This window comes from Morone saxatilis, unplaced genomic scaffold (genome assembly GCF_004916995.1).
Source record: "Morone saxatilis isolate NCDOM2014 unplaced genomic scaffold, NCSU_SB_2.0 Contig18, whole genome shotgun sequence".
Taxonomy (NCBI): domain Eukaryota; kingdom Metazoa; phylum Chordata; class Actinopteri; family Moronidae; genus Morone; species Morone saxatilis.
In genome coordinates, this window is record NW_023339740.1 from 25,870,103 (window position 1) to 25,892,247 (window position 22,145).

A 22,145-nucleotide genomic window follows, 5' to 3' on the forward strand; every position below is an offset into this window, starting at 1 on the left:
GGGGGGGGGGGGGGGGGGGGGGTTGTCTTTTCTCTAGGTCATAAAGGGTAGGGTCAATAGCTTGAATTATTGTGCGTGTGTGTGTGGGGTTGGGGGGTTGGGAGGTTGGGAGGGGTTGATGGTGGTGGCAGGTGTGTATGTGTGTCCACTTGCAAACAACTGGACTTCTGCCATTTCCACACCTGGCTGCGGTCAGATTTCTGGATCACTGCCTCAAACACATACACACACACACACACATACACACACATTCCCCTTCACGGTGAAGTTAACAGGCTTGAATCTTCAGCCTCTGGCTGCTGAAAACTCACTTTCCATCTTCTTCCCGTCTGTCCATCCTTTTATTATCCTCACTACTTCCTCTGCTTCCCTTCCAAAACTTCCATCATCTTGCTTTATGTTTAAAGGAATTTCAAACACTATTAGCCTTTTGAATGACTCTGAATTTGATATGCATTTTAACATCATGTTTTTATTTACTGTTAAATGTTTCATCATGTAGTTATATATGTTGTTATGAAGTTATAAAATATTTTGTGTCAAGATACTGACATTTTTAAAGCAGCCACTTGAATCATAGTTTAGTATGGCAATAGAAACATCTGTACTGTACCTAAGAGTTGTAGCTACAGTATAGACTCGACTAGAGGCATTCAAGGGCCATAGGACTCGAGACAATCAGGTCTGGGTGGATGGATACTCGGGCCATTATCAGGCAGCGTTGATCATGATGTGTGTGTGTGTACAGATGATAAATAATCAACTTTCAAATAAAGGTGCCATTGTGACCTCCCAGAGGGAATTTCATTACCTCACCTGTCCACTTAGACTAAAAGATGAACTGATTAGTATTTGGTGAAGGTCAGTGTGACCTCTCAAAACACATTTTTTACGCTATTCATGACAACATTTCACAGAAATGTTTAATGGTGATGAAATGATGAAATGATGAAATTTCATATCCAGTAGGTAAACATCCCTGTGAATATCATAATGTTCATCAAAAACACTTTGCTGCCCATTATTCAACGCCATAACTCAGCAACAGAAGGGGAGATGTGGCCATATTTTGTGGATACTGAATTGGTGACGGTCATCTTGAAACGGTGGCTTTACACTTGAAGTCCAGTGGTTTCGAATGTTTCAAGGGTGGTAAGGTTAAGATCCCTACACTGGCTGAGTGTTTGGTATGTGAGTGTATAGGTATCAATGACAATCATTGCCCGCGCATAAGCAATTTCTATTCCAATCCTATGCCAAAATGCATTCCGCATGAAGATTATAGGGCATAATCACATATACATCACATAATCAACATTACATGCAGTGTGGGATTCATTACATTGAATTCCAGGAAATTCTTGTGTTGCTCATTTTGTCCTGATTCATGACAGGTGGCACAATGACTCAGTGTTTACTGCAGTCCTGGGTTCAAATGTGCCTGCTGACTCTACTTTTTCGGTGTGGAGTTTTAATTTTCTCCCCATGTCTGTGCTCTAGTTTCTTCCCACAATCCAAAGACATACAGGTTAAGTAAACTGGAAACTTAAGATTGCCATTTGATTTTGAATTTTGAGCCAAAGTGTTCCCTGCCTCTGATCCAATGCATGCTGGGATGTTCTCCAGCCCCCAGAGACTTATAAGCGGTTTATAGAGTGGATGACTGGATGAATCATAGGTGCATGTATGTTTCCTTGTATGAGCACAGAGCAGCTATTAACTTTCCACCCACATGTGTGGGGTGGAAACAAAACACAAATGAATCATAATAGTCACACAAAACACAAAGTAGTAATCACCTCTAATGTGCTGCTTTTTTTCACAGTTTTAAACAAAGTTCATGCAGCTGTTGCTATTGAGCAGGGGAATTAAATCATATTTAAATTAAATTGTTTTTTAGTCTGTAAATAATAACACAAAAGAACAAGTACAAAAGAAAACAATGCGACTTTGCAGAAAGACTTCTGAAAAGGTTAAGCCTGAAGTAACAGCTTATTGTGCCTAACCTTTTTTAAAACGCTTCATGTTTGGCATCACAAGTAACAACACTTTTTCACTATTCCTATGTTAACAGAAAGCAAAGCAAGGCAATAAGGAAAATGTATTTGTGTACCACTTTTGAACAACAAGCCAATTCATGGTGCTTTACATTAAGACTTAAAGGCATAAGCAACATAAAACAAACAGAGCCAGAATGGAGAGGCTAAAGCGGGGCTACTTCCCTCAGGCCATTCAAATCCTGAACAAGAACACTGTCAGGGCCCCTAATAGACTACACCTCTAATCTTGTTGACAAATGACCTCCACTCGTCCCCTGCATCCCTTTAATGGTAAGCTTTAACATTAAGGTTCAAATTTGCACCTTAATATTTGCACCATATTTAATATTTAATTGTTTGTACATATTACCATATCTTTTGTTGTATATATTTTCCTGTTGTAGATATTGTATTTTTGAATATTTTATCTTTTTATTATGTCAAGCACAGTCCTGAAGGAAAAGCATTTCAGTGCATACACAGAGATATCTTGAGTATCTGATGAATAAAACTTGAAACTTGAACTGGTAAATTAGAATATGAAAAATAGAATAAACAGTAGAATAAAAGATCCAAGATAAAAAGTCCCAAATTATACTTAATAAAGTGCAGTGGCATACAGAAAAGTCTTAAGCCCTGGTTTAAAAGAAATTAGACTTTGTTTCTAGATATGTGGTGCATAAAAACTGAATTCTGCTTCTCCATATTTAGTTGGACTCTGGGGACAGTAAGCTGACTCGTCCCAGATGATCTGAGAGATCTGGAGAGTTCATAATGGAGCAGCAGATCAGAAATATATTTTTGGCCCAAAACCATTCAGTGCCTTATAAACCAACAGTATTTTAAAGTAAATTATTCAACACACAGAAAGCCAGTTCAAAGATCTGAGAACTGGACAGATCTGAGAACTTTGAGTTCAAAGACAGTCAGTTTTATCTTTGTTTAACCAGAGAAAATGTTGGCACATCCAATAATTGATATTTTTGATGCACCAGTGCTTGTATGGGTCAATAGTCTGGTGATATTGTTATATGAAACTGTGTGTCGTCTACATGATTAGGGTGAGATATGTCATTTTCTATAACCTGAGCTAGTGGGAGCATGTAGATGTTGAACAGAAGAGGTCCAAGAATGGAGCCTGGGGGGATTCCACACTCTTCTTTATACGCACAGATAATTACAGATTGACACAAATATATATACAGATTTTTTTCATTAGTCCTGACCCTTGTTTCATATAAACAAACAAACATTCATTCGTCATTAATCATAAATTGGTGTAATTAAGATTACATAGCTTTTTTCTAATCTTTTATTACCGTCACGTTTTCACAGCACAATAACTAGCACATGCTTTTCTCAAATCTCTCTTGTTTTGCCCAATGATGCCACAGTAACATGAACTGGGCATTCATTCACATTTATTTTCAATTACCACCACAGCCCACAACAGCACACAGTACCACACAGTAAGTAATGCAGGGAATTTACTTTTAATGTGGTATTCCTCCTTGACTTGAGTAAAGTGAAGCTGTTTTTTTTTTTTTGTCATCACCCCAAATAAGGGAGGAAAAACCACACACTGTACTGCTGGAAATCAGATTGCTCACATTCTTTATAGATGGCAACTTGACAGGCCAATGTCACTCAAGCTGATTGACTGAATAACTGAATAGCTGAACAGGTGATTTTACTGACAACGGGCAATGTGGGCTGAATAGAGAAGATGTTGTAAAATGGCTCAACAGCTTCCTCTAGTGGAGGTTACAAGGCAACACACCATCCACCTTTAGAGACAGTTCTCTACAATAAGCTACACTCCACTTGTATAAATGGTAAATGGAGTGTAGTTGTATAGCGCCTTTCTAGTCTTCTGACCCCTTTTACTCTTCATGCCACATTCACCCATTCACACACATTCATACAGTGGTGGTAAGCGTTCATCACAAACAGAAATTAATCCTTTCATTCACATTCACACACCGACTTACAGCATCTGTAGCAATTTGGGCCTCAATATCTTGCCCAAGGACACTTCAACATGCAGCAGGAGCAATCGAGGATCGAACTGCCAAATGTTTGATTAGTGGCTCTACTTCCTGAGCTACAGCCGCCAGTTTTTTTCTGAATCTGTCTCATTCATACAGATATTTCACTAAATGTTTTGGGATCCGACTCTATTAAATATAAAAGAGTTTTTGAGCTCTGAGGGTGCTTCAGATATTCCTAATTGGATGGCTAACCAAGTTGAAAGTTTTTAAAAAGACAAAAATAAATTGCTCCTCTATTTTCTTTCTTTTTTTTCAGATCTTAACATGGCAGGAGAACCGAGGCCAAACAGACCCAAAGGCCTGAAGCGATCAGCAGCTTCTCTCTACAGGTACACACTGCCATTTATTGGATTGATTGTTAGCCTGTCAGTCACATTTCTAAGCAGATCTTGGAGCATTTTAGGACTCGTCTAAACAAGCACAGGTTCTTTGAAAGGCCAGGATCTATATTAGACGGCCAACAAGAGAATATTACACCCACAAATGTGGCCACAAAAACAAATACAGGTGCTCATGTGGGACTGCAATTTAAACCACTTTAATTAAAGAGGGTCTTTCAAACCACCTACACTGGATAACAACACCCTGAAGGTAGAAGCCGAGACCTGTAGGTGTGTTATTAACATTAACACCCTGAAGAAGTCTCAGGCTTCTATTTTAATATCTCAGTCCTCATCAGTTAAAGGCTATCTAACTTTTAAACGAATATTTAGACTTTTTTTTAGAAGTGTTATATTGTAGCTGTAATTGGGATTTTTCTTTTCTTTTACTTTCTCTGTTTTTTTACCCATGACATGTTAATCATCCCTTTTAATGAAATAATAGTTGTTATGGTAGTAATCAGTTTCAGAGTGTTTCTTGTATTGAAAAAGTGTGGTGAGTCACTCTACCTCAAACAGCTGCTAAACCTGAAAAAGAAAAATAATAAGTCTGAGATTCAATAAAGACCTTTTTGTGTCCCACAGTTGTTTGAAGATGTTTCATGAGCTTTTCATGTCTATCAAAGGCAATATTAAGGTAAAAAATCTGACTGGCAGTTGTTTAAACGTTTAAAACAGTATCGGTATTGGGCCTGACAAGGGTTTACAGCTCAAACCTTCAAACCTTCAAACTCAAATAAACAACTGACCCGCTCTTTTCTGCTAATTATTATGAGGTGGACAAAATATACAAAAATAAGAAACAGTGAATGTAAAACATATGTCATTATAATACAGTCCCAAAACAACAACGGCCTCATAGTTTTTGCCTCAAAAGCATTCCCTGAATATTTTAAAGCTGCATTAATCTAGGGGCCACAAAACTATAAAAGATAGCTGACAGCAAATCACATATCCCAGGTTTATATAACTGTCTGACATGTTAACAAGAGGTTGCATATTTAAACATCCAGCAGACATAGAGAAACATTATCTTCCGTTTGGCATCGCAATTGTGTCCACCTGATAAATTAACTCCCCTTTTAGCTCCGTTCCACTTACCTCACCAGTAAGTCTCTAACTTTGTCTGCTGTTTAGCGTACAGTGTGTTTATCAGAGCAGTTGCCTGCTGCCGCTGGAAATGGGGTTGATGAGATCAAAAAAATAAAGTTGCAGGGCATGAAAACAAAACTATGAACTAAAAGTGCTTAGTTTAGTTAGTTAGTTGGTTTTAGTTACTTAATTTGATTCATCTGTATCAATTTAAATATAACAAATATCACTAAAGTATATTTTATAAAGCAATATAAGTATAAAGTATTTATTTGTACATACTTCACAGCTACATAAAGTTTACCGGACCTCTGACTCCCCTCTTGTTTCTAGTGTATATATATTCAGGACATGTTTGCTAAAAGCATTCTAATAGCAACTGTAAAATGTGTCAGTAAACATTAAACATCATTCTCGAGTATCCCGTTTCTGTTGCCAGTTAATTTTTTTGTCTTTGTCATTTTCATTTTTCTCTTTCTGTCTCTTGGGGTGAGATGAAGTATGTTGTGGTTTCTTTGTCTCTCCCACAGAGTTTGTAATTATTGCCTCTTTTATGCAATTGTATTTTTTCATTTGTCGGCTATATGCAACTATAAACTGCGTGGAAACCCCAAAAAGCTTTTGTTCCCATGTGTTGTTTTAAATGTGGTTTCATGCTTGTGTTATGAAAAGCATTGTATCGCGTTTCTTTATACAACCAATCATGTTCTTCTGTGTTTTTTCCCTAGTGGCTATGAGTTTGACTATGATTACTACAGAGAAGACTTCTATGACAGGTAAGAGGAAGGATGATACTTGGATTCCTTCCAGCATTCTTCTCCCTTTAAGAGCCAGCAGGGCTGTAGTCAGGCTTTGAACGCATGGACTCTTGGCTCTGGTGTTTCCAGCTATCAACAGAAGGTTAATCATGTTAACCTCTCAGAGGCCAGAGGCAGAATGTTGTTTGAAGGCCCAATGTGAGTTCTCTATTGAGCCATAACAATGGAGCAAATATGGTGTTTAAAACACTTTTTTGGGTTGCTGTTATATTACACATGGACATGAACATGGAAACTGTTTTTCCAGAGGAGAAATGTTTTACACATCTTTATCAATAACCAGCTACCGCTACATGGCATGTAAATTACCAGATGGACAGATTTCTGGCAAGGAAAAGAAAGAAGAAAAACAGGAGATGCTCATTGACGAAACATATTTTGGGGTAACTGTCATTGTTGCAGATGAGCCTTGTGTAGTTTTTGTCCAAAAACTCAAAGTACATGCATTTTGTATTTGCACAACAGTAAGTTCAAAATTCAGAACCACTGGTATATAATTACATAAAATTAAATACAAAAACATAAAATACAACAATTAGAGACCAATATTCAACTAGATTAGTATTAATTATGAATATAAAAAAGTGCTTAGACAGAAGAACTTCTTGAAAACTTAGACAGAAAGTTTTATGCCCAAAAACTTCCTGTTTCCCAAAAACAGTGATCATTTGTATTATTAGAAACAAATTATCCCAGGATAATTGAACACAACGTTTTAATCCAATTCAATTAAAAAATCAGGCCATCGATGTTCATTTAGATATAACAGAGAAATATTCTGCACAGGTGATTTGATGTTAGTGAGCTGAACAATGTGAAGAATAAAGTCTCGAAATTCTGGATGTGGTGATGAGTGAGAGCAGTGAAAAAGATAAGATGGACATGTAGGAAGAGCATTTAGATGTGTTAGAGAGAAACATTTGGTTATTGTGTTTGTGAATAATTTATGATTAAAAAAATAGAAGCATTGACTGACCCACCCCATCTGCAAGAAGGAGAAGAACCAAGAAATTAGATGGATAGTTCTTTTGGGAAAGGCTGTGGGGAATTTGTCTTTGAGGTCTGGTGAAATGGGAATGGAGCACTAGCTGTAGCTTTGCAGGTGTGTGTTTTTGTGTGTGTGTGTGTGTGTGTGTGTGTGAGTGAGAGAGAGAGATCTGTGCTGTGCTGTGCTGTGCTGTATTGTGCAGGCATTTTCAGAAACATTATTTTAAATAAAGCCTTGCTGAGAGCCCAGTGTTTCCAGTACCAAATGTGTCAGGTTAAAATTTAGGGAAACTTGTGAATAGCATCTTACAGTTTCCATAAACAGTTGTAACAGGATAATACACAATATAATACTGTCAGTGTGGATAAAATAATTTAAACTTAAATAAGTGGAAAAAAATGGGGACTGTGTCTTAGGGTTAAGGTTAGAGTTAGAATAAGTTATTATGCCAATGTGTGCATATGTGTAGGAGAAACTATGGTGTCTGCAAAAGGCCCTAATCTACAGTCAGTGTTCTGGGCTACTGTAGAAACATGGTGGTTCAACATGGCATCCATAGAAGGCGACCCACACTAAGATAAAAATGGTTAATTCTAAGGTAACAAAAACATTACAATTCCAATATAAGTTGATTATACACCAATGAAAGCATACCTATGTATATTAAATTCCATTTCTGCTAATAGATCTTTCTAAATGTAACACAACCAAATATGGTTGGTTCTGTCCATGCCTTCTTGAATAACACATTTCAGGAAGGCATCATTTGTCTGTGCCTTCCAAAATGTTACAAATCACTTTAAATAAATCCTAAATCTGTTTTATGATGTGACAACACTTACAGTTAAAGTAAGGTCAGGTTTAGATAGTTTAGATTAGTTAATAATCATGACTCGGTTTGGCTTGGGTTGAAATGATTACTTTAACAATGACATCTACAATAATAACCCTGTGGTTAAGGTCATGGAGCATTGTTGCTCTATAATATAATTATTAGTAATTATCATAATTAGTACAACTATATCAATATATCAAACTTGCTGCCAGTAACCTATATACAAGGAAATCGATCCATGTGGATCTGTAAACACTTCTACTGGAAACAAATTAGATGTCCTAACTAATAAACAGCAAGATTTATAAACATGATGGATTTCTGTAATGTTATCCACTGTGAAAGGTATCAAATCCTTACAGCATTCAGGTAGTAAGAGATTGTGTTTATGATGGAAACAACTGATCACATTTGATGGTAACACAACAGGAATGTTAACAATGTCTTTCATCATAATAAAACAATTGACACGATCTTATATAAATCTTTAAACCAAGGGATTATCAGCCTTAGGGGTTTCATTCTCCCCCCGTCTGCCTCTCAGTGAAGGAAATCTGAAGAACATCTGGTCAAATTCAATCCATTTACATTGACCTCAGCAGTCATGTCACAGTGTGGGAACTATTACTGCTCTGACAAGACCAGGTGAAAGTCATCATCAACGCTATAACTGTTGTGTGAGTAAAAAAGAAAAAGCTGCATCTGTGGTCCTGGCATTCCTCGTACTTGAAGCAAATCCTTGGACCCACTCATGTATGTCTCAACTGATTTCCAAGAGAGTTCAGGGCTTTGAAACTGAATCTTTACTTTGATAACGTAAAAAAATATATGTACACCAGTATGTTTTTGAAAAGTGTCTGTACAGAGAAGAACAGAAAGTAGAGATGGCCAGCTGAGATGAATCAGTGACGATGCATCCAGATGATCCCAGATGTCCAACCAGTGTATGTCTCAGATCTAAGGAAGAGATCTTTGCATTCACCCAGAGAAAAAAATGATAAAACAATCTGGGGTTATTCACTGCCATTATGTGCAGAAGTTTTTAAATGTTTTTCATGCAGAGGTTTTGTGTTTCACAAAAGACGGTCATGCTTGTGGTAGAAAAACCACCCTCCCAAACCCTCTTTGACTCCTGTCAAAATGCATCAAGCGCTGTCTATCTTTAAATAAAACAGCATAATGCAGCAAAGAAGGGTTATCAAGGTTTCTCCTCCACACCGGGAAAGGAGGGGCAATTGTGTCTGCTAATTCTGTCAATTACACATTTCTATTTACTCTGCCAGTGTGCATACAGAACAAAGAGGGAGCAGCCAGAGAGCTTAATTCTCATGGGTGCTGTTCAACATGGCTTGTCCTTTGGATCAAACATGGGGCTTTCCAGTCCTAGGATGCTTCCTTCAACCACTGTGATTACTTTCTGTGACTGCTTGGATATCAGAGTGATTTCACTCAAGTGTGAGACTACAACATTATTTTCAGTGGAGGATGTGGCTATGCCCTTCTGCCTAGCTGCATAAACCAACCAAACCACACACCCCTGATTTTCCTCCAGTTTCTGCTGCCAAAGTTCAACTTTCACCCCCAAATATTGTGACCTTCAAGTAGAGCACCAGCATAACTGCAGAAAAGAATGTAGTATAATTTAATTTTGTGCGTGAGTTTGAAATCATCATTGGATTCTACTAGTTCCTCAATAAAAAATGGCAAGCACGGCAGAAAACATCAGAGTGGATGAGGAATAAGAAGTTATAAAATTAGATTTACATTTTGATTTAACTTGTAGCTTGTTTCTAGTGCTGGGATCTAAGATGTGGTGATCTTGAAAGTATAGTGGCTAGAGTTCTCTGTAATTCACTGAGCACATGATCCGCAGAAGATAAACACTTTTCATTTGCTGCAAACAGTCCATGATTCTAGCTTGATGTCAAAAGTTTAGGCTGATGCTGGTCTTGTCAGGACTTAGCATAGATCTCTTGGCTTACATTAAACCAGTTAGTATTAATGGAGCATCATTTGAAAATTGGAGTGCTCCTAAGCATTGCTTTCTCCTCAGAATCCAGCCTTTGTCTCATGTCTAATTGGAACCTCCAGCATGATAATTTGCCATCACTTCAAGATGATTCCAGAAACATGACTGTGAATTTATTTTGGTCCCCAGACCTCAGCACATCAAAGACCTTTGTGAATATGGGGATTGGGTTATGACTCATACATCAATCTCTGAACTCTGTGTTAGACCCAGACTCTTTGATTTTCATTTGAAAGAACCCTTACACACGTGTCATCAGTTTGGAAGTAAATAACTACATAATCTAGTAACTGTCATAGTCTGATGGTTCTCCCAGGGCCAAATTATCTGAAATGAATGCAAAGAATGCAGAAATAATAAACCAAGTTATTACAAATATTATTTAGAGGTAAAAAAAAAAAATACGCATTTTAAGACAAAGCAGAGCAGATTTGTGGCTTTTGTGCAAAATAGTTGCTCTTACATTGGTTCAGTGATATGTGTGTTTATATGAAATCCTTGCACTTGGTGTTTATAGTGTAGTCCATATTCAAGGTTGAACACTGATGTCAGGCCAGTTCCCACTCTGTCCATCTGATATGGAAATATATGAAGCACCCACAAATTAAAGGTGAGATTCAGCACTTTAAAGTCATTTTAAATTTAACATGCTGTGTCAGTGTACTTCACATGTACAAACAACACACTACACTACTGTCATTTTAGTGAATTCAATTTTATTCTATGCTTGATCCATCCATTCATTTTCAGACTATCCCAGTCTGGGTTTGTGGTGGTAGCAGGCTGAACAAAAAACCCCAGACACCCCTCTCTCTAGCTACTTCCTCAGCTTCTCCTTGGGGACCCCAAGACATCCCCAGTCCAGATGGGATTTATAATCCCTCCAGCACCTTCTGGTGCTACCTTGGGGTCTCCTCCTAGTTTTACATGCCTGGAATGCCTCCACAGTGGCGACAGTTTAGATGTCGGAACTATCTTAACTGGCTCTTTTCAGTGTGAAGGAGTTGCTATGCTACTCAGCACTCCTTCCAGATGTCTGAGCACCTTTGTCTGAGCACCTTATCCCTTATCCCTTACCTCTCACCATCCATTCCAACAAATCAGCCCCCTTTACCAAAGTCAGAGAAATCCTGCTGAGTTCTACTGTACAAACATCTGTCTTAACAGATGTTGAAACATGCTGACCAGCTGGGCCGCAGACCTCAGCTTTGATTTACAATTTTCACTGGGATCTGGCAGTCTCCCTCCCTTCCTCCGTCATTCATCGGCGTATTACCTTACCCATACATTCCCTGTCAGTTTATTTACCTGCTAGGGCTAAAACTTGCTTTTTTGCTTGATTGATTTTGTAAAAAACACAATTTGTACTTTTGCAAACAGCTCCCTTTCCTCTGGCACTGTGCCCTGCTATTCAATCCAAATTATTAGCAAATTTAGACCTATCTCTTAACTACCGTGTTTAGTTAAAGTACTTGAGAAGGTTGCAGATTGACTTTTAGCTTTTATGAATGATGAGTCAATGTCCGAATCTTTTTAATCAGCTTTTAGAGCTCACCACAGTACAGAAAGTGCCCTATTAAAGTTCATGACTTCTCGCAGCTGACGCTAGACATCCTTCAATTTTAGTATTCCTCAGATCTGCAGTGTGCAGTGTCCAAGACAGTTGATCACATTATCCTTGAAAGGTTTAAGTCATACGTAAGTCCTACAGGACTTTCTCTGTTGGCTTTGCTGAGTAAAGTCTTCTAACTTTTAAATGTTGTTTTCTTTCTTTCCCCTCTTTTCCTTTAATCTCTGTACACCCTTTTGCAAATTTATTTTCATCATTTTCATGTTCATTCCTTTTTTTAATTCTGTACATAAAAAAACAGTTTGACCTTATATCAGTGAAGTATGATCTGTGCAGGGGATTAAAGACCTTGTCTGATCTGGTTATTTGATTTGCAGAGCAGAACAGTTTTGTCCAAATAGTGGAAATAAATTGTCATGTTTCACAATATGATTTACCATTCATTCTTTTCTATCCCTGTTGAGATGCATGTTAAGGTAGGGGAGTGAAGCACATTGCCATCTTGTTATCTGCGGTGATTATAAGACCTAGTTTTATGAGCTGATAGAATCTGATTAAGCTTTGGGAGGATCTGAAACATTTGGAGCCTTGTTTGGGCTAGTTATCAAAAAACAGACCAAAATAAAGTTGCTGCTTGTCCCAAAAAGTAAAACACAGGCTGCAGTCCATATCTCACAGAACCTGCCAAAGGGAGGTCATTGTTGTCAAAATTGTTGAATTAAATCATCATATTCCAAACAGGTTTCCCAAAATGTTGTCAACCCTCATGACCTGAGTCGAAAATGAATTACGTTTTTGATTTGAGCACAAGCTTTTTATTTACAATTCGCAAAACATACTTGAACCTGGGATTTATTTGCCTTTTTTTGGGGGGAGACAAAAGTGAAACAGTTCCTTGCCAATCCACCAAAAAAACCATAGATTCACATACTGAGTACACTGAAAATGGGATCTGATTTGGGTTATATTGTCAAGATGGAGATTTAGTGTTTTTCAATGCACAGTTTTAGCAATTTATAACTCTTGAAGTGTTCAGTGTCCCAAGTGTTTTTATTTTCTATTAAACAGAAATGTTATGTGACTTTTACATTAATGCCATTCAGCCCAGTTTTGTGCCTAAACCTAATTATACCATAATATAACCATAACCATACTGGCATCAAATCAGAAGACCTTTCCATGTGTCATGAGGGCATAGACCAAAGATGTATTTTGTTGCCTAATTTGGGGACTTGTTAATCTAGCATTAACTGATCTGTTCACTTCATGTTCAATTGTAAATATTGTAAAATAAATAACATAAAAGCAAAACAGTGAAAAGACTAACTGTAGATTACATTCCCTGTCACATATAATCTAACCTAAAACACACATTAGTCTATTATGTATGTTTTTGATTATGGCATGTAATTGAGGGGAGAGATGTTAGAGTGATGGGTCTGGCACTTAGCTGCACCCACCAAGCTATTGGGGTTCCAGTGCCTTATTCAACGGCACCTGGGCAGTGCCCAGACTAAGCTACTGTTGCAAGTAAGCTAAGTGTTAGCACTATTCTGGCAACATATTGTTTGTTCATTTAAAATATTCTACCATAGAGTTAATATTATTGTTGAACCCATCAGCAGATTGTTAGGGTTTACCACTAGAAAATCAGGCTCACATGTTGGGGAACCAAAAAATAATGTTTTCTCTGGTGGCCTCTTTTCTCTGGTTTATCCTGACATTTTAACCAATATGAAGCATTTGGGAGCTCAAAAACATGATTTTCCATTTCCTGTTTTCTAACTTTACTCAACTGTAAGACAGTAAAACAGAGCATCCTTGTGGTTTCCCCTTTTTAATTTTGCTCTGTCTTTTTTAAAAGCTTCTCTTTGTTGTTTATTGGGTGGCAAAAGGGGATCTGGTATTGCTTGTGTAATACTGTTTTCTTGACAACCACATGAGAAATAATTTGCTGGATTTGAATGACAAAGTGATGTCATCTGTGCAGGATGATTCTGTCAAATACAGGGACATACTTAAAATAAAGACAAACTGTCTGTTTTCTTTTTACAGATTCCTTTTAAGCCAGATAGAACGTTGGTACCCATCTAAAGCCAGAACTGTATAAATATAAATATAACATTTTGACATGTGGTTTAACATCCCCCGTACTTGAGAGAAGATCTCACAGTTGATCACACTATCCTCTTGTCTTTTTTAGAGCAATGGGTCATGCTCTTTTAAGTCATGCGTAAGTTCTACAGGACTTTTAGCAAGGAGGCTCACGGATCCCCCTTATTCTATAACTGTCTATACTGTAGATAGGCAGATTAACAGTGAAGAGTGTGAAACCTGTGAATAGAATAGTAAGCCTTTTCTCATTGGGCTAACTTTCAGCCAATAAAATAATAGTGAAATTAAAATATTAATTTTCTGGGGATATGTTGGCTCAGAAAGCAAACTGGGAGGGTCCGTGCTGCCTGGTATGTTGTTTTTGATGTGCTGCAGAACTCGTTTTAAAAAAAAAGTACTTTATAATGGGGGTGAAAGCAGCAGGGCGTTAATACTGCAGACATGTGTGTGTCTTGAAGCAGATGAGAACACTCTTGTGATACTGATATGATAAAAATGTCAGTGATGACACCTAAGTGGCAGGCGTTATAGAAGGTGTCAAGCTCATCTGGTAATTTGGCACTCTCCAGAATCCTCTGATGTTCTGGCAGCATATTCCACTAGGTTGCTGTGGTTCTCATTGGTGGCACCATCTCTGAACATGTGCTAGTCTCTAGAATCATGTAGAGTTGTTGGAGTTATGTCTGTCAATACTTTTTTTGAGTTTTTCTGATGGTTTGATAATTTTCATAAGCTGGGAGTAAGCTGACATGAGAAGCAGAGAAATGTGGTCTAATTGTCCAAAATGGGGAGGGAAACAGTTCCGAGGTCTGATTGGTTAAAATTGTCAGCATTAGTCATGTGATTGCTGATGGCCTAAAATCAGTAAGCTTTTAAGTGGGGTGTTGATAGACATGCAATGTACCACAATGGAAAACACAATAGAAATACAGGAGGTACTCTCAGCTGGAAATAAATAAAATCAAATGTTTGATGTTAGTACAAAAGCTCTGAAAACAAAAACTAAACTAATAAATCCTTAGATCCTTCCTTAAATATGAAATGGAAAATAGCTTAATGTTTGATTGATGTATGTTGTTGCACGCTTTGTATTATTCCCTGCTAGAACAAAATGTAATGTGGATTAATTTATTTTATACTAACTGCCAAAATAACACGAAAGCACTGAGATGGAGATATTCCCTGTGATTTTTTTTGTTATTTCTCTCTCCTCATTAACTGATCAAAAAGTTTGATGATTTGATGCTCTTACTCTAATTTTATCCCTTAGAAGTTTTGTTTCTATACTATATGTTGGAAAACATAATTGCTCCTTGGATTATAGTGTGTGGCAACGTTTTAATACATAAGGGGATTGCTTGGTTTATTTACTGCAAGCAGGGAGGTGGTCAGGATTGATGGTTGGATGCGCAAAGCACAGGATTTGACAAGAGAGAGTTTTAATAGTCATCATTTTGTTTAGATGTTAATAAAGTAACCTTGTCCTTTCTCATCCTTCAAGTCACTGTTTTTTCTGCATTAAATTAGGGCCACAATCTTTCCTTAACCTTAACCAAGTGCTGTCTTTAACATAACCATAGAAAAGTTTTCACGTGCTTTGTATACTATACTATACTATTTTGCAAGAGTAGATTTGTTTCTCAGTTAACCCTGTCTCCTGACACAATAAAACACAATAAACGAATGTTATTAAACATATCAGGCAGGACGCAAGAGTGTCATATATCCATAAATATGTTTTCAGTAGTGTGTAATCATCTGAAAATAAGAATGGTTGTCTTTTCATTACCTTAGAATAAGCCGTTTTTTTAAATCTATCGACGGAGCAGGTCCTCTTCTACGGATGCTGCCATGTTTCTACATTAGACCAGAACGGACAAACTAGACACTGGATCTAGATGGGGCCTTTTGCATTTTAAGCGGGTTTTGGCCACCGTAGTTTCTCCCATACACTTGGAAGGTTAGCAGTATTCAGCTGGTTACAATCTGCAACTTCCCTGCTAGATGCCACTAAATCTAACACACTGGTCCTACAATAATATATCCTGCTGGTACATATCATAATCATGTAATTTGTTGTCTACCAAAAATGTTCGCTGTTGAAACTTAGTATACAAATATAATTTATATCTCTGATTGAATTGATTGAATAAAGGTTGATTTTCAATTTCATTTCTTCTCAGCTCCTTCTTTTCAACCCTCCTCTTTCTCCTCTCCTTATTCCCAACTCCTGCCTTCACCTGCCCTCGCTTTTCTCCTGTCCTCTTATTTTCTTAATCCCTGCCTTTCTCTGTTTTTCTCTCCCAAATGCCCACTCCTCCCCTTGTGACCACTCTTCTCCTATCCCAACTTTTCCCCTTGTTTTCCTCTCGACTGCCCTCTCCTCTCTCTCTTCAGGTTGTTTGAGTACCGTGGCAGGGTGTCTCCAGTCCCTCGGGTGGTGCCTGTCAAACGCCCTAGGGTGGCGGTGCCCCTGGTACGACGGGTCAAATCTCTGCCAGTCAAACTGCTGGCACGTAACGCCTCTGTCCTCCCCACCAGCAACGGCAACAAACAGAGATGTGAGTTCCACTATCCATCCATCTATAATATTAATTCCCATACTTCTGTCTCTTTTATTACCTTTACATTCAGGTCACATTTGAGTTATCTGTTTTATCCCTGGCAAACTTAAACAAAATCGATTTTTCAGAATTCAGAATAAAAAATGATTTTTAATCTCCTTCCCAAGTTTTGATGTTATTTCATAATTCTAACAATGATGGTAGCCATACATTATATATTTCCCTTTTTTATTTTGTAAAAAAAACACAGAAAAGTATATTATTAGGACTACTGAATGGATGAATGAAGTTTTTATCATTATGTCATGCAACTATGCTCGGGTCTATGAAACACCATCACTTCATATATCACTGAACAAAAAAATCCAGTGATGCATTGTACAAGCATTAAAATGCAATAAAAGTAGTTATAGTAGTAGGGAAGCTAGCATTAGCTGCTGTAGCAGCAACAGTGATTGTTTTTGTATAAATAGCACATATAGTAGATGCTGTTTTAACAGGGAAATAGTCTAATTTTTCCAAAGATTCAGAATGTAAACATGAAATTTATTTAAGTATATCAGCATGAATGTCTTGGTGGAAGTTCAATATTCTGATGTAAACCACCATATATCATTAAACTGTCTTTTTCTACCCTGTGACCCAAGCCTCCTCTTCATCTATCTTTCAAGTTTATGTTTTACATGTCAGTGGAAGGTTCAAGCATCAGGGCGACTGGTGTCACTTTATTTTTGCATTCCGCTCATTAAACATTCATTTCACATCATGTTCAGATCGTGGATCTGAGGAAAGATGCTGACGTCCCGTCAGCTCCTTTCATATTTGACTTCGACCTGAACCTTTCTTTCCCAACAGCAGTTTTTTATTTCCGCTGAGTTTTACTGAATTTCACTGCAGAGCTCACAAAGCAGTTTTTTATGTCACTGATTTGAGTGTCTTTCTGTGTACTCATCAAACTTGCATTTCAAATGGTTTTGAAAAGCAACATCCAAACAGAACACACTTTATATATTTTTTTCTTTACCACTCACTTTACCACTTTTTTTTAAAGCTCAAAATAAAGAGCTGACAGTTTGTACTGCCTAATGCTCAGTGTAAAACACAAACCCTGCCAATGTGAAGTTGGTTGTGCTCCTGGTTACAGAGACAGTCTTTAAACCACAGGAATTTCGGGTCCACATTATAAAATTTCTGTTGAAAAAATAAAATAATCCTTGTTACAGATTTTTTTATCTGATATTGTATGAACCATTACCAATCTCTGTGGTGCCTGCATTCATACAAGCAGTTTTTTTTGTCCATTTCGTGAATGGAACTTTAATTGTCTGAGGATAAAAAACCCCAATATAATTATATTAATTTATGATGGGTTACTATAACAAATACAATGACATACAATATCAGGAGAGAGTCAATTGTTTTGCAGCGAAACATTAGACAATGTATAGATAAAAACATGGTTTACCTTTTACCTAACCTTTCACTTACGCTGGACCCATGCAATGCAACATCAACGTAGTGATAGCAGCTGTTTCAGGTGGTTCTAGCATTGGCCCACCTGCTCTTCTTTTGATGTTGGTAGCTCAGTTTTTATTTATGTACTTCTGGACCTTAGTGCAGACTTCTACACAATTGATCACAGCACCTGTTAGACAGACTAGGCAGGGATGTCTGGGACAGTGGTTTCCATCGTACTTGTCAAGTAGAAGGTTCTGTGTCTCTTCATTTTCCTCAGTATGGTGTGCCCCAAGGGGTCAGTCTTTGCCTTGGGTATATTCCTCGACACAGTGTCTCTTTTAATTTTTATGCTGATGATACACAGAGTTCACAATGACTGCCTTTGTAATGTCAAAAACTGGATGTCAAAAAATGTCCTTCTTCTGAACTCAAACAAAACAGAGATTCTTGTCTTTGGGTTCCAGAACACGGCAAACAAATTCTGCTTTTTGCTTGTTCTCAGTTGGATCATATAAAGCCTGTGGCGAGGAATCACAGAGCTTGTGCAATGTTTTTATCATCTTAGAAATATTTGAAAACTATGATATATCTTAACTTTTAAAGACACAGAGATGCTGCAACAGCCCAGTCACACCTGCAGAAATGTGATCACATCGCTCCTGTTTAGTCTCTTTACACTGGGTCCCAGTATGTTTTAGGATAAGATTCGTTTTTATTAATTACTTTCAAGGCTCTTCATGGCCTCTCTCCTTGCTGTATCTTTGACCTCTTAGCACGTACTTTGAGATCCTTGGGCAAAGGGCTTTTTGAATAAAAAGTTCTTCTACTCTTCAAAAAAACAGACCCGGTCATTAAAACTGGTAAAAACACTGTGTTTCTTCAATGCGGTTTGGCGGACAAAGAATGCCCCAGAGCGCCTGCCAGCTGTGCTGCTGCTAATGATTGCTCAGATTGTTTCCCTGATCCAGACGTCCCATAACTAAAATCCTTCATCCGGTTAAATATGTAGTTGAAGGGTTACCTGGATAGCTCACCTGGCAGAGCTGGCCCCCCAGGTACCAAGGCTGGATTGCTGCAATCAAAAGCTCTCACCTCTGGCATCCTGCCGCATATGAGGGCGACTCAGACGTGTATGTTACTCCAAGCTATATGGCTGCTGCACTCGGCTTTGGTGGGCCCGGGTCAGGGTTTTATTTAACATCTCTATGTCCCATAAACAGAAATCGCTGTTTTCCCTGGCGATCTTAATATAAGCGCTTTGAGTAAGACATTTCATCTGTGGGAAATTAGCCAGGTAGACATATATTTAGGATACATATTTAGGACAAGGTAGGCATGGTGGGAAAAATTGCATTTTCTTCCTGTTTTGGATTTGGTCTTTCTGATGTTAAACATTATCCACAGAAAGGATCAAACTGTCATGGTGTATCAGTGCACATAATTATGTTTTTTTCTGGAGTGGAAACTTTATGTAGAAACATCTGGCGAGATTCATTACTTTGACGTTTGAAATCTTCAAGTCACAGAGCCAGACAAGAGTTTGCAGCACGGCCCGCACATCCTTACGTCGCGTTCATTTTTATACATCCCACGTGTGTGTGAAAACCATTTATACATGAGGCCCTTGGTGTCCACAAGGTATCCTTATAGATCTACTTCTACCAGCCAGACTATTTTAAACCCTTACATGTATCAATTCCATAACATACAATTAACTTAACTTGTTGATTGAAGACACTGTAGTTTTACTTTGCAGGCTGTTTTAATGCATAGACTATATGAATCTTAAGCACCATGTTGCCAAAAATAAGAGCATGCATCCCCAGGATAAATGAGAAAAAAAAGTTATATAGTGTATTTGGCAGTAATTCATTCAAGAAATGTATATTTTTTTAATTAATGAAAATCAAAAATGACATTGTAATTTCCATGGCAGTACTGTAATAGACACTACCATGCCAGACGTTTCACTCCAACAAGAAAATGGGATGCAGACATGGGTAAGACAGTGTAAACGTTTAGACTTAAGGCAGAGGGTTGAGTTTGAATTTCAGAAGTCTTGATGAGAATTAAGAACTGTGATACTTAGATGACTTAAGTTTTAAAAGAACAGTACTACTTTTAAAGAGAAGATCTTATATTTAATTATCTTCAATTGTTACCTTTGGAAATATCTTCTCTCGTTTTGCTACAGAGAGTGATTAGAGGTCAAAGTTCAGAGCTGCAACAGAATGTAGCAGCTCCTCTGGAGCTGGCAAGGATTCAGTGTCAAGGACACCTAACAGTGGGATCTCTGGCAGACTCAAGGGCTTGTGTTCTTACAGTCTCCAGTTGAGTTATGAGCTTCGACTGTTTAAATGAGCACTGACACCTCTGCGAGCTTACAGCAGAATGATTGATGTTCTTAAAAACCCTGTACTGCCTCTCACTCATCAGTTTTCAAGGTACCTTCGACCAAATTGAGCTCAAAACTCACCAGGAACTGGTTTGTTCAAAATGTGGTGTGGTGAATAATGTCTGTCTTCTATCAGAAGCATAGACCAAGAAAAGGATTTTGGGTGCGACTTTGTCATGTCAGATCATGAGAGATTGTGGTTTACATGCTTTTTCGTATAGTCAGCATTGTCCTTTTTCTTAAACCATGCCTATAATATTTACTACTATAACCAAGTAGTTTTAGTTGCAAAAACCTAACCAGAATTTAGCCATATGTTGGCAGCTCAGAAAATGTTCATATGAATCGTTTATGTGCTGGTCATATGGGGTGTTTTGGAAGTGAATGGTTCTGGTCCGCCAATGTGGCTGCCAAATCGGCTCACATTCATCACTTTGGAAGTCACTGACAAAGTACTTCTGTTGTTTAGGTATGAGGTAGTATGTTCATGAAGCCTGAGTCAGTTGTGGTCAGTGTAAGAGCATATGTCAAGCTTAAACAGCCTTATGTAGATGTGTCTTAGATTCACTTCATGCCACCTAGATTGTGACATTGTGAAAATATTGAAAATTGCTTCACTTTTAGTATTGAATGTCCTTAATGGTTTTGTGTTTTTCATCGGAGGCACACAATAGGGGAGTGGAGAGTAGATGGGCATCAGAGGAACATAAGGAGTAAGTCGATGTGTAGGGATGGAGAAGATTGGATAAGTAGTAAGCCATGGAGAAATTTATAAACAAGGAGAAGTATTTTAAAACGCGGTATTTAAATGGGGTATGGGGGCCAGTGCAGTTGCTGAAGGGGGGCGATGCACTCCCAGGGCCACGTGTGGCAGAGAACTGTAGCCAAATTCTCGACATTCTGTAGTCTTTTTAACCCCTGAGTGCTTACACCAAGGAGAAGGGCAGTACAGTAAACAAGTCAGGATGTCATAAAGGTGCGAGCAAGAGTTTCAGCAACAGAGAGGGAAGGTTTTTCGGGCATAAAAAGGCGATGTTTTGTGGTGCTTTTTGGTTTTATTTTAGGGTTTTGTTGGGTAGTTGTCTAGTTTTTCTCACTTCATGTCTCTGCTCCTCTGTTTTGTGTTAAAAAATCAAATGAAAAAATGTCATGCAGTGTTTACTTCTCAGATTTACTAAAACATTTCAAGTTTTAATTGTTTATGTGTTTGGATTTAATTTCCCGTTAGGTCCTTAATGTGCTATCCAGTACCCTGTGTGTGTGTGTGTGTGTGTGTGTGTATCTGTGTACAACTGTCCACCAAGAGACAGATGCCTCTCAGCTGGTTTGGTTCGAACTCAGATGGCTTTCTAAACATTTCACACAGCTAATAGAGACGTGGAGATGAGACAAGAGTAAGAGAACAGCAACAAGGGAAGAAAAAAAACAGGAAGGAAGTAAAGGTATGGGATGACAAGAAAGTGGTAAGGGTGAAGAAAGAGAGAGGACAGCCGGAGAAAGAGATGAAACAGCAAAGATAAGTAAGATGACAAGACCTACAGAGGAAGGAGGTGATGAAAAAGTGAGGACACAGGAGGTAGGCAGGTGGAGAAAAAGGAAAGAGAAGGAATAAGTGAACATAAAGAAGAGATACAAATAAATGCATTAAATTAAGATTTAAGACAAGGCAGAAAGAGAAGGGTGGAGTTAAACCAAAGGAAAGATAAAACAAGTGGACGAGAAAGAAGGAATACGAAGAGAAATGAGGGTAAAGGTATGAGAAAGAAGGAATGTGAAAGAAAGAACAGGGAAGGGAAAAACAGGAAAGAGGA

At 38.0% G+C, this 22,145-nt stretch overlaps 1 protein-coding gene across 1 annotated transcript in view; it reads left to right on the forward strand.

The window, feature by feature from the left end:
* Window positions 1-22,145, forward strand: part of raly (RALY heterogeneous nuclear ribonucleoprotein) — a 36,183-nt gene that overhangs the window by 3,371 nt on the left and 10,667 nt on the right. The window contains exons 2-4 of the mRNA XM_035662352.1: window positions 4,347-4,419; window positions 6,291-6,338; window positions 16,315-16,478. Of these exons, the coding sequence (XP_035518245.1) occupies window positions 4,347-4,419; window positions 6,291-6,338; window positions 16,315-16,478 (285 nt within the window). The remainder of the gene's footprint in view (window positions 1-4,346; window positions 4,420-6,290; window positions 6,339-16,314; window positions 16,479-22,145) is intronic.